The sequence below is a fragment of the Colius striatus genome, chromosome 6 (genome assembly GCF_028858725.1).
Source record: "Colius striatus isolate bColStr4 chromosome 6, bColStr4.1.hap1, whole genome shotgun sequence".
NCBI lineage: Eukaryota > Metazoa > Chordata > Aves > Coliiformes > Coliidae > Colius > Colius striatus.
In genome coordinates, this window is record NC_084764.1 from 35,679,412 (window position 1) to 35,694,205 (window position 14,794).

The 14,794-nt window shown below is 44.0% G+C and overlaps 1 protein-coding gene across 1 annotated transcript; it reads right to left on the reverse strand.

The window, feature by feature from the left end:
- Position 1: 1 nt before the first annotated feature.
- CNIH1 (cornichon family AMPA receptor auxiliary protein 1) lies at positions 2-8,964 on the reverse strand. The gene is made up of 5 exons (XM_061998876.1): positions 8,799-8,964; positions 7,066-7,134; positions 3,829-3,941; positions 2,770-2,913; positions 2-2,006 (listed from the first exon to the last, which is right to left on the reverse strand). The coding sequence occupies exons 1-5, from the start codon at positions 8,877-8,879 to the stop codon at positions 1,979-1,981; spliced, it is 435 nt and encodes a 144-aa protein (XP_061854860.1). The 5' UTR covers positions 8,880-8,964; the 3' UTR covers positions 2-1,978.
- Positions 8,965-14,794: the final 5,830 nt, after the last annotated feature.

Genomic DNA, 14,794 nt, shown 5'->3' on the forward strand with positions numbered 1-14,794 from the left:
GCATGAGAAAAACAATTTTATATATATGGTCATAAGCTGTCAAGTATTAGGAGAGAGAATGTAAAGTGTTCACAGCCTTAATTGTCATTCCCCCAGTACATGATACAAAGAGGAGAGGAATTTGGAAGCTGAGAGCAAGAAACTACTGCTCTAAATCCTATGGGCACCTCAATCTTGTGTGAAGGCAATAGTCTGGTCTCTTCCAGCTCTGAAAAAGAACTATCCCTTGTCCTCCATTAATGTTATCAAGCTACAGTGGGACTGCCAAGCTGCCAAGATTAAACAGGCTTTGCTTTGGCAGACAACGTATCAAAGGTCTGTTCAGTCATGACCGACATAAATAAGATGGAAAGGGGTAAAATTGCCAATAAGTCTTAAAAAATAGGGGCACTTAGGGGCACTCAGTGATGCCTAGCAGAACTTTTCCACAAATATTTTTTTACATACTGAGTAACTCCACTGCAGACTTTGTTGTCTTATATAATCTTCCTTACTACGCTATAAACATGCTCATAAAGCAACGGAAGCAAAGCTATTCAAGAGGTGTTTTAAGACACCAAACCTCAAGCTCAGGACATCTGTAACGAGGTCCCCAAAACACCTTCTCCCACGATTCAGGTAGAGGTAGTCAATACCCACCCCCACCTTCCATATTCTTTCTCCTCAGCGGTTGCCACTGCCCGACACACCAACACTGGAGCATCAGGACAGCACAGCCAGACAATTTTATTGCCTTTAACGCCCCAGAGACCCAAAATGAACAAATACACAGTTTATACAAAAACATTTTACTAGAACAGGGAAACTATTCCTTATTCTCCAGCACATGTAAGAAAGATTCCTAATTATGACTCCTAAATGAAGCAGCTGTCGCATAACAGTTTACAATGCAGTATCATCAGTTTAGCTGAAACATCTTTCCCTGCCCCATCTACTATTTCTTTGCAGGCCCATAAAAGAAAAGCAGGAAATCAGAGCTTTCTTCCTCCAGACTTAACTTGATTGGGTATTCTGTTTTTAAAAGGGAATGCAATTATCCATCATCAACCAAACAGATGAATACAGCAAGTGTCTGTTCAATTTAAAACCAAAACAAGGCACTAGGTAAAAATAAGTGCTTCTGACTTAAAGATTTGTTGTTTGTTTATTATGTATTGCACTAAGGAACAGCAGGGCAGTTTCACAATCTCACTTTCTGCTTTGAAAAGGTCTGCAATGCTACTCTTTAAAGAGTATTTGCATTATGGGGCTTGATAAATGTTGAAGGTTTACCCATTTGTTAATAAGACTGCACAGACATTAAAAAAACAAGAAATTTGACTTCACTTCTTTGCAGACAATTCATTTTTTCCTATCACAATGACAATGCTGGAGATTAAAGCAAGGCTAACGTTCGGTGAAAATACAGAAGGCCCTAAGCCACATATATACAGGGACAGATGAACCAGATACGAAACCAAAACCAAACCATAAATGAAAACAGAACTCCTATTTTTTTTTGCAATTGTGTCCACAAATTCATCTAAGACCAACATCACCCCTAAGTAAAGCATCTCCAGCCCTTCCCAAGCCCTCAACAGCTGTGGCTGATTTAGAATGGGATACACAAATCCAGAGGAGCCCCTGCGACAGCCAAAGCAAACCCACAGCGTCCTCTGGCAGCCCACACCCAACACCTCCTCCAGGATGATGGCTGTTCTTTACAGAGTGCAAGATCAAAACTTTTCAAAACCCAGTCATCTTTACATTAATTCACATGTAATTCTTTAATTTCAGTGTCCCAGTAAAATATAAGAAAAAAGTCTTTCCACAAGTATAAAATGTGGAAATATTTTACAAAGAGGGGAAGTCACTGTTTTCTAACGCAAACGCGATCGTCAGGTTCGGTATTTAATCTTGGTAAGAGGCTCTCCTTGTATAGAATCCATGTTTTGTGGCTTTTGCATGCACTTAACTGGAACAAAGCTTGAATGTCTTCTTAAGAGCTCACCAGAACATAAATCATGCTGGAAAATAAAGCAAAAATATCAAGATGCACCATTTTGATTAGCGGTACACGCTTAACGATACGGCCATGTATTGCAAGGGACAAATCCATGCAAGAGAGGTGCATTGCAACAGACTACTTCACACAACATGTCAGAAGGCACTGTGAGGCACAACATGGGCTGATGCAACAATCTGTTGTCACTAGAATGAGTGACACTGTACCCGGGAGCCCTGTATACACCAGGTATTCTGGCTATGCTGTGAGAGGAAGGTGGATGCACACCACCTGCCTCCTCACATCAACTGCAGGCAGGCAGGAGCACACAGGAATGAGCTGGCTTTTGGCTCAAAAGAAGAACAGGGAGGAGGAATCCCGTGGTGGCACTGGGCTTTGTGCCTCCCACATCTTTCACTGTTGGAAAGACTCTTCTACCTTTGACTTCAACAAAAACTATATTTACATCAAAATACCCACACACTCTCAAAATATTCCTGTCCCAGCTTCTTAATGAAAACACTTAGGTGAGTGTAATATTAAGCTTCGAACAAGATTGGAGCTTTCAAGCCTCCAGTCATGGTAAACAGATTCAAAATCATAATCCTAACCAAATTAAGATTTGTGTTTTGAAACAGAATAAATGGTGATTGTGGACTCTTTTCCAGGAAAGTTGGCATTATATACATCCCTATGTACAAAATTGCTCTTGTGCAGCCAGTCAAAATTCCAGACTGAAGATTAAATGGGAGACAGAAGAAAAAAACAAAAGAAATCAAACTTACCCATACAGGTAGTAAAAAAATGATAGAAGGTAGAATGCTAATTTGCACCATCCTTCTTTCTGGCAATAGGCTAAAATATCTGCATTCATGATGGTTGTAGGATCATACAGCCCAGGGCCACTCATCACAGGTCTACTCATGTACCTGGAAGTGATGCACAGTTAGTTTTGTGGTGAGGGCAATAGGAAACACTGGTTCCTGCCCCCCACCCACCAAGTGACACCAGAACTGAGACAAGGAATCACACACCTTACAGCATATTCCATTAGCTCCATGGACGAGGCATCAAATCACAAGAGTTATATAAGGCTCTGAACCAGACAAGCCAAAGGAAGAGCTTTCACCAAGTGTAAGTGCCATGAGAGCTCATCTCTGCCTTACACCATGCTCAGCTCTGGTGCATCAAAAGGAAACAGGATGTTCATAAACAAGTGAAAAATGGGATTCCTTAAGAAAGGGTTGGAAAAGCTGGAGAAGAGATCAATGGACAACACTCTCTGACTGCCTTTATTCCTTAATGAAAGGTATGCTGACTATCATGCTGAAGGAACACTCCTAGGGGCTGATGCAAAATGATCCTGAAATTGCAGCTTAATGCAGGATCACTCCTACCTCCACCCTTCTGATTCCTCCAAGCACCAGAACTAGCTCAGCCACAGCCACGCAGTGAAAGCTGTTTGTCTGGGTTATATTCCAAGCAGAGCAGCTCCCTGCTCAGGAGTAACACCAGCACAAGGAGAGGCAGTGCCTGCGTCTTAGTGGCAGGAGGAAAGCGAGATTGCTGCCTCTACAGCCAACACAGTATAAATTTGAGATGCCTTTGAGATGTCAACAGATGCAACACATCTCGATTCTTGCATAGCACAAGAGAGCAAAAAAACAAAAACAGCAAAAGCAAAGTGATGGTTCTTATTTTATAGCCATGAAGGAAAATTTCTCAATGTCTTATCAGAAAGCGTCTTCATTTGCCAAATAAACACAGAACACTTAACAGAGAGCACTGTGACAAGAGAACAAGTAACAACACAAGTACAGCAACACCAAACTCGTCAATATTACCTCCAAATATGATAGGCCAACAAAGGCATATTGAGACCCAGTGTGAGCCACTCTGCTGCACAGAGAAACATAACACAGAAGAATGCATGGATGAGGTACTCTGGAAGTACAAGCTGGAAAAGAAAAATACGAATTAGAAGTTTTGATTACTCAAAGCACAAATGTGTGGTGTTGAAGCTACTTTGGAGGTAAGCTATTGTTTAAAAAATTACTACTTCAAAAGAACACTAACAAGAACAAGACTGCAGAAGGTGAAAACAGCAATCAGCAGTACATGCCGTGCTGTTTTCACATGATATTCATGAACCAAGAAGAAAAATCTATAAAATTAAATGCTCAGATCAATAGGGGTTTTTATTCTTTCTATTAAGTGCACTGTTAACAGATTCCACGCTTTATACGTGACCTTCATAACAGAACAGACCATCGAGATATTTCTGCTCATGCAACAGAGAAATATCAGGAGGAAATGTGCTCCATGTGACACTTTATAGGCAAAAAGATGTCTTGAGTTTTGCTACTTTCCACCTTTGGTTTGGGATTCAAATGTACCTAACTTCAAGTGTAAGATCCAAGGCAGAGCTTTACAGAGCTGCACCAGCAACGAGGCTGTGGGGCACCCGCTCTGCTTTCTGCCTCACATGTCCTCAGCATGCTGCACAGCACCATGCTCTCCAGCAGAAGCCCACAGAGCTATCCATCAGTTTACCATGAAACCACAGAAAGCGTGAAATGCCAGGTAGCATTAGTGTTATTCATAGGAGTAATACACAGGGATACATAGATTAAACACATGCAAAGAGCCAGCAAAATTGCACATCCACCACAAGGGCAAGATTTGCTAAAACAAGTCACCCCTACATAGTATCATTTGCTCCTTTATTGCACAACTTGGAAAGAAGCAAATCTCTATGCTTATGGCATCCCAACTCAGGATCACTAGAATATCTCCTCATGAAAATATTCCATTTCTGCCCAAGATTTACATTGTCTGTATGTGTGTGTGCAACATATACACACACAAACACACACCATTCTGCCCCTCTTTTTGTGTGCCAAATGACTCATGTTGTGTAGGCTGACTACACTGAAGTTTCAGTGGTTTATATTTTTTTTCATTCTAAGCAGACACTTCTTTTAAACTCCCCCAAAATATCTTCCTAGAGATCTAAAAACTACCAACAAGCAGACATTCTCACCACCTACTTTGCTACAACATTCTGCTTCTCCAAATGAAGTACACCAAAGCAAACTTGCATCAATATCAACAAAAATGTTGTACACAAATTGTTTCAAGTAAATATTTTCATCCAGGTCCCTCTTTGTATACTTACCATTACAACTTGGCAACTATTTATAGCAGAACAACCACAACCACCCTCCTATTCAAAACACCATGCCTTTGACAGCCTGCTGAGACAGATTTACCAGTCTGAAAACATGCAGGTTATTTCACTACACATCTCTGAGCACATTCTACTTCACCTTGTTTCCTATACCCTACTAACACACAGCAGAATACCTGCCTCCTCCTGATCTACTGCTCTTTAATCTCCCTGGCTGACTTAAAGGAAAATCAACTACATCATATTCTACCATGCTATTTATCAGAGAAGTGAGGGAGGAAGAAATCTCATTGCCAAGAAGAGATACAACTAAAATAGGAGCAGGGAAGAGAAGGCATCAACAGTGTCCTAAGCAGTTACTATTTTAGGCTAATCTTTCTACTGAGGTGCCTCAATTCCTACCAGGATTTTTGATTCTTTGTACAGGAAAGCAACACTCCACTGTGTTTGCTCAGCACCTTTTACCAGATCCCCTCAAGAATCTGGATCTTAACTTCGAGTGGCTGATCTACTTTCAGCAGAACAACAAATACCCAGTTATTCAGTATTTTCAGGCCACAAAGCTATCATGTAATAACTGCTACATGCAGGCAGGTTAACAGAAGGTTAATACTTGCATTAAACATGCGCATTATAATACTTCAAAGGTTGCAAGAAGATCATAATGCAGAAATGTAATGAGACTTGGCCTGCCCCCATACTGTAGCAGAAATGACTGTAGAACAGACCAAGCAAGGGAAACTGTTATATGCGCAGCTATCCGAGCAGCAAATCTCACTCAAAGAGATGCAATCCTCTACCTATTGCCCCTTGTCAAACTGCAATGCCCATTTGTGTGCTGCATGTTTACAATGCATTTGTTTTCCCTCAGTTACTGTAATTTTTTTCATTTGCATGGATTTACTTCTTCACTCTTCAAAACACAATGAAGTTCCAGTCCAGGCTGCACTGCTGTGCTGCCCCTGCATTCTACCTCAGACTGGGCATACCGAGCCAAAGTAAAAACTATTGAGAAATGCACAAAAGAAAAGGTTGTATCAAACTACGTGCTCTATAAGCATCTCCTTTATTATTGGCCCGTTACAGGTGTGAGCAAATAGTTTGCTTCTTTGCCTTAAATCCTTTTTGTAACATCAGGAGTGTCAGAATTGGTCAAAGAAAAGACAGATACACTTCTACTCCTGAAACATCAATCAATCACATGAAGATAACACATGCCCACCTCAATCCTCAAATAAGATCAGAATTTACTTGGTCAATGCTTAAAAAATAGCTAGCCTCCTATAATCTGAGTTCAATCAATCTCAGTCTTGCTTGAAAAACACTACTGATTTCTACCTGAATTACTTCAGCTAACTGAGAGGACATCTAACAGGCATGTAACAGTTTTCCCCACTTCACTGGGTAAGCAAGCAGAATTGTTTTGCACAAAATATGGAAATCCATGAAGTTGTTAGAAACCCCAACAAACAAATAACGAGCAGATGAACAGGCACATTAAACAAAACAGCTTATAAATATTACAAATGTTCCTAATAAAATGAAAGGGGCATTAAAAACATGAAACTGAAAAGCAGTACACACCTTTAATGCAATTTTGACTCTTTTAATCTTTTTGACCTTTTCAACTGTCTTTGTGCCGAAAAATGTAGAAAGCAGATTGAAAGAATGTTAGTATGACAGCTGACAAGATCACCAGCAGATTAATAACAGTCAGAATACTCAACTTGAAAGTAAAGCATCAAAGAATTTTCCCTAGAACGTCTATCAAACAGCTAGGTTTTGGCAACCCAGATACAATTCTATTGCCTAGTTTGATTCTATCAAGAAAACACCAAAAATAAGCACTTCAGATAAGTTTCTTTTTAGAAGTGTACAGCACACTACTTACAGGATTGAGTGTGTTACACTGGTCTATGGGATTCTTGTAATCGGTTTTCAGTTCATCGAACGCTATAATCTAGAAGAAAAAATGGAAACAGTTAAGATTCTTCAGGGGCCAGCATATTTTATCCACGAACAGTAACATTTTGGCACAGAGCCATAACATTCAACTGGTGCTAATCTATTCAGGAACATCATTTTTCCAAGTTCTAAACACAGGTGGGACACCTTTGATCTAGGTTATACAAACAAGAAAGCAGAAGATACTTCAGGCACTCAAAGTTCTCTGCCTACACTCTACCTTTTTACCTCTCCACCAACAATTAATTTCCAGTTGCAGTTTTGAACCCAGCTCAGTGTGCTGACCCCAAACACCACAAGTAAATTTCAGTTGTCTACAGGAACCTGACACAGGGTTCATTAACGAAGAAAAAGCTGTAGTAATCCTAAAAGCAGATGCATGTTTCATCTCATTGATCTCAAAGTGAATACTCACTCGCATAATATGTCCAAAAAGTGCATACATAAACAAACCAAACCTCATACTCAACTTTTTCATGTCATGAAAATCAGACAAAAGAACAAGTATCATACCACACATTTTAAAAGTCTTAAAACAGACCAACTTACTATCATATGAGGTTAATTTCTATTCATAAGAGCCCCATTACAGGACAGAGCAGTTTCTGTTAAAGATAACTATGAAGCTCAAAATAGCTCCAAAGACAACATCCTCCTCATGTTCTCTCTCACAGCAGTATCCCACAGCTGACCCAAGGTGGACTCCTGCTTGGCCAGCTCTCCCTTGGGTCAAGACAGAAAACTTTCCAAAACACAATATTTTTTTTTTCAAATCTCAGAAATGAAGTCTCAACATCAAGCACGACAAGCAGCCAACACCTGACTCGTTATCTATGTAAACAGCCAAACTGACCTCAGACTAAAACATTTTCAACTGCTATTTTTAAAAGGCTGCAATCACTCAAAATTCTGGACAATGACACGGACGTATCTTCAACTAGAACTCGAAAACTCATTTTATTCGCAAGCGAGCACTGCCACATCTCCACCTCATCACGATCCCAATGGAGGCGGGCACTAGTCCCTCAGCTCCCGCCCCGGCCCTGTGCAGCAGACGGTGTCCCGGGAAACGGCACCGCAGTGCCCCGGCTGAGCCGCGCTAGAGCTGGCCCGGGCCCTCCGGCCCCCCAGACCGGGGATCTCCAGGCCCCTCCGGCCCTCAGGCTGTGGCTCTGTAGGAAAGCCCTTTGCGGGGTTCTGACAGGAGACTCCCGCGACAGGCCTCGGCCGAGCGGGGCGGCCCGCCTGTGCCTCTGCCCCCGCCCGTTCTGCCCGCGGGACGCGGTGAGGGGCGGCCGCGCCTCGGTGGCCGGGGCCGGCTTTTAAACTGCCCCAGCACCGACACAAAGCCCGGGGAAACGCAAGAGCAGACGTGGGGGCCTCCCCTTCTGGCGGCGGGCGGGCGAACGGCCGGGCGGGCAGATATCGGCCCGGCCCCGCGGCCTGCGCCAGCCTTCGTGGGGCAGCTGGCCGGGAGGGCCATGGGCCTCCACCCGGGCAGTAACGGTTGGACGGCGAAGGCCCGCAGCGGCAGGACCCGCTCTCGGCCCGGCGCCATCCCCTCAGCCCGGACGGCGGGAGGGGAGGCGGGACACCCACCCCTCAGGCCGCGCGGGAGAGCCGGTGCCGAGGGCCGGGCGCCCCCCCCGCCCCACTCACATGCCAAATGGCGAAGAAGATGAGGGCGGCGGTGAGCAGCAGCGCCAGCATGTAGCAGAAGGCGGCGAACGTGAAGGCCATAGCGGCGAGGCCGGGCGAGCCGCGGCGGGGCCGGGAGCGGCGCGCGGGCTGCCGGGCGCGATCATTCACCGCAGGGCGCGCCGGGGCCGGGGCCGCAGCCACCGCCCCGCCCCGCCGCGCCGCGCCCCCTGCCGGCGCCCGCCCGCACCGCCGCCAGGCCGCCGCCCGCCATTTTGTCTCGCGGGGGTTTGTTGTCACCCTCAGGCGCCGGTACCGACGGTGGAAGAGGAGCAGGGTAGCACGCTTGTGCCGTCCCATACACACACAATTTGAGGCCTGCTCAAAAGGAACAGCAAGAAAATTAATAGCTTGAGGAGAACATCACATACTTTCCTTCCACAATGTCCCGTAAAAGTCATTTCCGATTTAGGCAAGGATACTTTGCAATAAAGGAAAGCCTGGGTAGCTTTGCTGCAATCATTTCCTGCAGATGAGCAGTTTAAGTAACGATTTCCATAAAAATAACAGCTGCCAAATAGTCAAACAATGTTTTCCAGTGATATCTGTAGGAAGGCTTTGCACACAATTGGGTGTCACAGTGAGAGATGTGCAGGAACTTGTATTTTCTTCACCAAAGTAAGAGGGGAAACTGTAGCAAATGGGCTGTCTTTAAGGAGTCAGTTGTTGGTAATGTAAAATTGATCTTTCAGTATAAAATCACTTGTCCACAAACTACTCCCATAAATTTAACCAAGAAAACAGATGAAACAGGTGAAACTCAGAAAACAGATTTAAAGGTTAACCTCAGTGAATATTAATTAAAAGTTATGAAATTAAAAGAATGAGTGTGGGGTGGGTACAGCAGCTGGGGCAGTTGCCTGGAGCCAGCCCACCCCTGCCCCTCAAGCCTTCTCATCACCTTCCGAGGCAGACAGACGACATGACCACTTATGGGCAGTAAGGACATTAGTGAGGGCTGAGCCCATTGTGGCTTCTTTCCATCCTAGGGTGACAGGATGGGTTAGGAAGAGAGCAGTCACTACGTTCATGCTTTGCAGAAGAAAATGTGTACAATGAGGGATGGACCTTGGACAGTGGAGGGGAACAGTCGCTTGTCATGCACATGCAGCTCTAGAACCCCTGGCAGTGCATCATGGCCACCTCCCAACCACTCCTCATCCCTGACGAGTGAGAAACAGCAGGGGACCAAAGTCTTCCTCTGCAATAACTTACTTTTCCATATATAACTTATTTGATATTGTATTAGGCCTTATTTATTAGCACACTGTTTCTTTCTTATTTTGAACAACCTCAAGCTGCAGAGATTCCCACAGCCATGTGACTGGACTTTGCTGTAAAAGCTGATGTTCAGTGTTGAGACTCCATTGCAGGCTTTTCCCAAGCCATCCAGGAGGGTCACTTGCATCAGAAAGGCTGAGGGAAGTAAAAATGCAGAAGATGTGTGCAGAGAGGCTGGTACAGCTTGGGACTGGGAAATGATGTTTTTTGACCGCAATATGGAAACCATCAGCTTGATCCATTTGAGGCAGATATTTACTAAAGAAGATGCCCAGATCTAGTGACCATCACTGCTTCACCTGTCTCTCTGGAACCTCCCTTCAGAACTACAGATGCTTTGGCACTACGTCTGTTCATACTGTTCACATGAAGGACATCTGGCTCCCCACAAGAGCCACTAAAAGCCACCAGGCCCACCTAACACAGGAGTTTGTACTACAAGAAACATAAATATGCACTAAGGACTCCATGCAGGATTGTGCCAAGCCACTGTTCATAACGTAATAATAAAAGGGTGTGTCAGCCATGTATTTGCAGTTGCAATTAATACTGGTTCTGCCTGAAGAAATGCAATATTTTATCACCTCTGATGCGTGCTCTACCATTCAAGTGCAATTATCTTGTCAGGAAAAGTGGAAGGCAGCAGTAATCTTGTACGACAAAGATTTGTTTGTTGAAGGATTGCTTGTATCATTGTCTTTCTCAGGTAACACTAAAGGAAATTAAATCCTGCATAAAAGGGTTTCATCAGTTCTCATTTTGTTCATTTACTTGGGATCTCAAATCAAAACAACTGAGTGTCTTCTCAGATTTTGTAAACAATGTAAGGAAGACGCACAGTGTAGCTCTGGGGACAGCCTACAGCTTTTAATGCACTTTCCTTTTAGCCTGGACTCACTGAGCTTAGTCTTGATTAGAATCCCAAGGGAAAATGTCAGTGTCTGTTCACTTCATCTTAAATCTCTCTCAAGTATTTGTCCTTATCAGAAAACAGTCATATAATCGGTTACAATTCAGCATGCCACAGTCTGCTCACAGGGAAGATTTTAGACTCTGACAGGTCACAACAACAGAGAGCTGTGACAGAAGATTAAAGAGCAACTTCTTTGAATTATCGTGGTAGAAATGCAGAGGTTAACCACATTCTTCAACATTAAAAATAACACCCCCCCCCCAAAAAAATTGTCATCTCCATTATCAGGGAAGACTCTAATACTATTGAAATCAGTAATAAAAATCCTGCTGACTTCAATAATTACTTCACTTACTGAGTTCTCGGGAGAGGAAAATCTGAATATCTAGAGCTTAGAAGGGACTCTCCAAGTACCTCTCATGTAGTCTAGCAGAGGTCACCTCTCTTCACACCTTTTAAGTACATGCCAGAAGCAACAAAAGCACAGTCTCCTCACCCACATACCTCCTTTCCTTGCTAACACACATGAGGGAGGAGGATGTTGGTGTCTGCTCAATCTTTGATCAGCAGGATGAAATGATCCCTGGACTTGAGAGTGCTCTAACTTCCTTTCTCAGCCAGCAAATACCTTTCCTTTTGCACTGTTTAACTCACCATTACAATCCCTGGCTAGACTCTGACATTACATCTATGACCACATAAACAATTAATGTCATAAATTTTGCTGCACATAGTAAGCCCCAACAAAACCAAGAATCACACTTAAAACTCAACGTCAAAACAGAGACCGCTGTCCAACATCTCACCACAGCTCATTGTGGAATCCGCCCATGGCCTCAATCCCTCCAACATTTACTGTCAGATGGCAACCATTTTCTTTTAATAGGCTAAACACTGAGTACTCAACCTGTCCTTGTAATAACAGGGTTTGTTTTCTTCTGCTCCACAGAGCTCCTGTTAATAGCCAGACATACAATTCCAAGCCCGTGGCACGATACCAGGGTGTACTCAGGCAAAGGGACCAACCACTGTTTTTTCAAGAGCTATTTTATAACATATTTCAGGGTTTTGCTGCTCATTAACAAAGTAAGAAGGAGATTTTACAAGCCATTCTTCTTTAGCCTAACTGCTGCAGTGATGACTCTGAAAAGTCACCCTTAGTCCTCAGCTCTTCAAAGAATAAATTCTGGTCCAAATATAACGAGTGCAGCAATATCAGCCTGAATAAAAAGAAGCTGAAACCATAGTGGTAGGTAGCACTGTGTTAACATCTGGCACCAAATGACAGCACCTAAAAAAGTCTCTCTTGGTAATTTTTTTCACTGCTAATTGTTTTAGCAGAAACCTGATCCCTGCTGGATATGGTGGGAACATTGCATCAAGGTAGAGCAGGGCAGCTCCTCACTGGGACAAACGAGGCATTCACTCTCTCACCAGCCATAACATCATTATTGTTTCTGCCCAAAAGTGAGGGAAGATACAGGCAACTTTTGCTTTGGATCCAAAAAGAAAAAAACAAGAGCTGTTCAGGGCTTAGTGTCTTGTAAACAGCCAGAAGACACAGCCCAGTTATCACCACCTCATGCTCCTCCCAAGCAACTCTTGCCATCCCCAGCAGATCTGCAGCATACTTGAAAATCTGGGAGGAAGAATAAAGAATTAGCATGGGATGCAGGAGACTTCAGTGTTTTCCTACAGACACCCCCATGAGGCCTTAAGTTCAGCACCTTCAGGCCCAATGAGTATTTACATGCTTAAATCACATTAAGTAGGATTTCAAAAACCTTCATCTGCATCTAAATGCCTTTACAAATCTTGCTTTTCATCTCTCCAGCTCTATCCAGTTATTAAATCAGCTCAAGGCTCCACCACTGCTGAAAATCCACTCCTCTGGTAGCTCTTAAGATTCAAGTCCCTCTCGGATCAGGACCAGTTCTGCTCCCAGTAACCTCAGGCACAAGTAGCAGGAGGGGCTGCTTCATGCTTTGCCTCTCCAGGCCACGTAGACGAGGTTGCAGAGCCAACAGCTCCAAGATCTTAGGACTGAACTGCAGCCAGGAGAGCAATAGCTGCATCAGCGTAGGGAATGAAGATGCAGAAGCTCTCTGTAAACAGGAGAAGCTCTGCTTCACCTCACAGATGGGGAAAGTGGGCTTGTCTTGGACTGTGCTCACAGACTGTGGAACGAGGCCACCTAAGACAGGGCTATGGAATAGATGCATCTGTTTTTCCATTCTTCCAGTAATCCAGCTATACAATTTGGTTTGTACTTCTGAACCAAACAATTGCACATTCACAGTTGGAGGTAGGGTATAAATATTGTCTGAAGCTGATCCTTTGATCCAGTCTTCCTGGCTGAATTAATCACAGTGGCAAATCACTGCAGGATTTGGGGCTGCCGGAGCAGATGGCCAAGGCAGGCTGCATCGCTGAGCGAGACGGGCACCTCCTCCTGCCAGTTATCCAGCAGCATTTTCCAACGACATGTATTCAAAATTAGGCATTATTTTGAAGAAATGCTAAATCTCTCTTGTTCCTTATTTAGCTCAGAAAGGGCACTGACCCCTAACTTTCTGCTCTAGTTCTGCCCTACAAGGCTTCAGTGAAAGTGTAGGATGGCTGGTGCCCATTTCCCTTTCAACTGAATATTTTCTGCCCCATTTTCTTCTGCTCTATTCCCCCCTTCTGCAGAAAAGAGATGACAACAACAGATGCTGTTTGGTGTGGGGATTTCAAGGGTGCATTATATTAATCATTGAGCTGAAGACTGCAGAAAATGGAAGAGAAGCTGCATTCATACTCCTAGCTGCCTGCCACGGGACATAACAGCAGGAGCAGTTAACAGTGCACCTCTCAAAAGGCCTTGACAGGATTGCCCCATCGTAGTAGGGGAAGCCAGTGAAAGACAGCTGTGCTGTTTCCCCAGTCCTCACATCTGCTCTGCATTCAGAGTCTTCCGGGCTGATGATTATGGCTTCTCCTCTCTGTCTCCTGCTGAGGAGCTGGTGGGGGAGTTTCAGCTGAGCTCACACTCTGTACAAACTGTCTTGCCTACCCCCAAACATGGACAAGGTTAACTGAGAGGATGTTTGCAGTCCTTGAAGGAATGAACCATGACAAAACAGTCCAGAGGGGACAATCTCCCTGTGGTGCAACACAGCAGCTCACACTGTTTAATTAGGTCTATGCAAATGTATTGAAATAATCTCCTTCACTTTATGGGTGCATTAGAGAGAAGACAGGGAGCCTAGTCAGACCAAGGAGAGGCTGTACAGAACACTGAATGTACGAACTGCAGCAAGCAGCCTGTTATCCCCACAAGATCACATAATCTTCACCAAAAGGAACAGAAGATATGGAAGAAAGCCTACAGGAGCTGGGAAGAGAACGGTGTCCAAGTTTACACTGAAGCAAATACAGCTGACATGCCCTAACCACTACCAGAAAACATTCACTCTTCAGCTTTTCACCATTCTCCTTTACTGTTTTCTGCAGAATGGAAATTGAGTGGTAATGAGGTAATTACTCAGCCCTGTGCTCAACCTTTATATACAGAGACCTGTCAGACACAAATATGTTATCAGCTGAAGAAAGCAAAAGCTAATGCCAAGGTTCCTTGTACTTCAAAATTGAAACATGGCTGGAAACAAAGCTCCCAACACCACTAATACAGTGCAAATCAAGCCAGCCCACTGCCTTACACCACAGCCCAGACACCCGTGCTAGATGTGCCACTTGGCAATTAAAACAGGGCAACAGAACC

Coding starts and splice junctions, on each gene's coding strand:
- CNIH1 (XM_061998876.1), bottom strand. CDS start 8,879: ATGGCCTTCACGTTCGCCGCCTTCTGCTACATGCTGGCGCTGCTGCTC. Junction 3,942..7,065: donor AGTGTAACACACTCAATCCT/GTAAGTAGTGTG, acceptor TTTCTTTTCCAG/CTTGTACTTCCAGAGTACCT. Junction 2,007..2,769: donor TTTTTTTACTACCTGTATGG/GTAAGTTTGATT, acceptor TTTATTTTCCAG/CATGATTTATGTTCTGGTGA.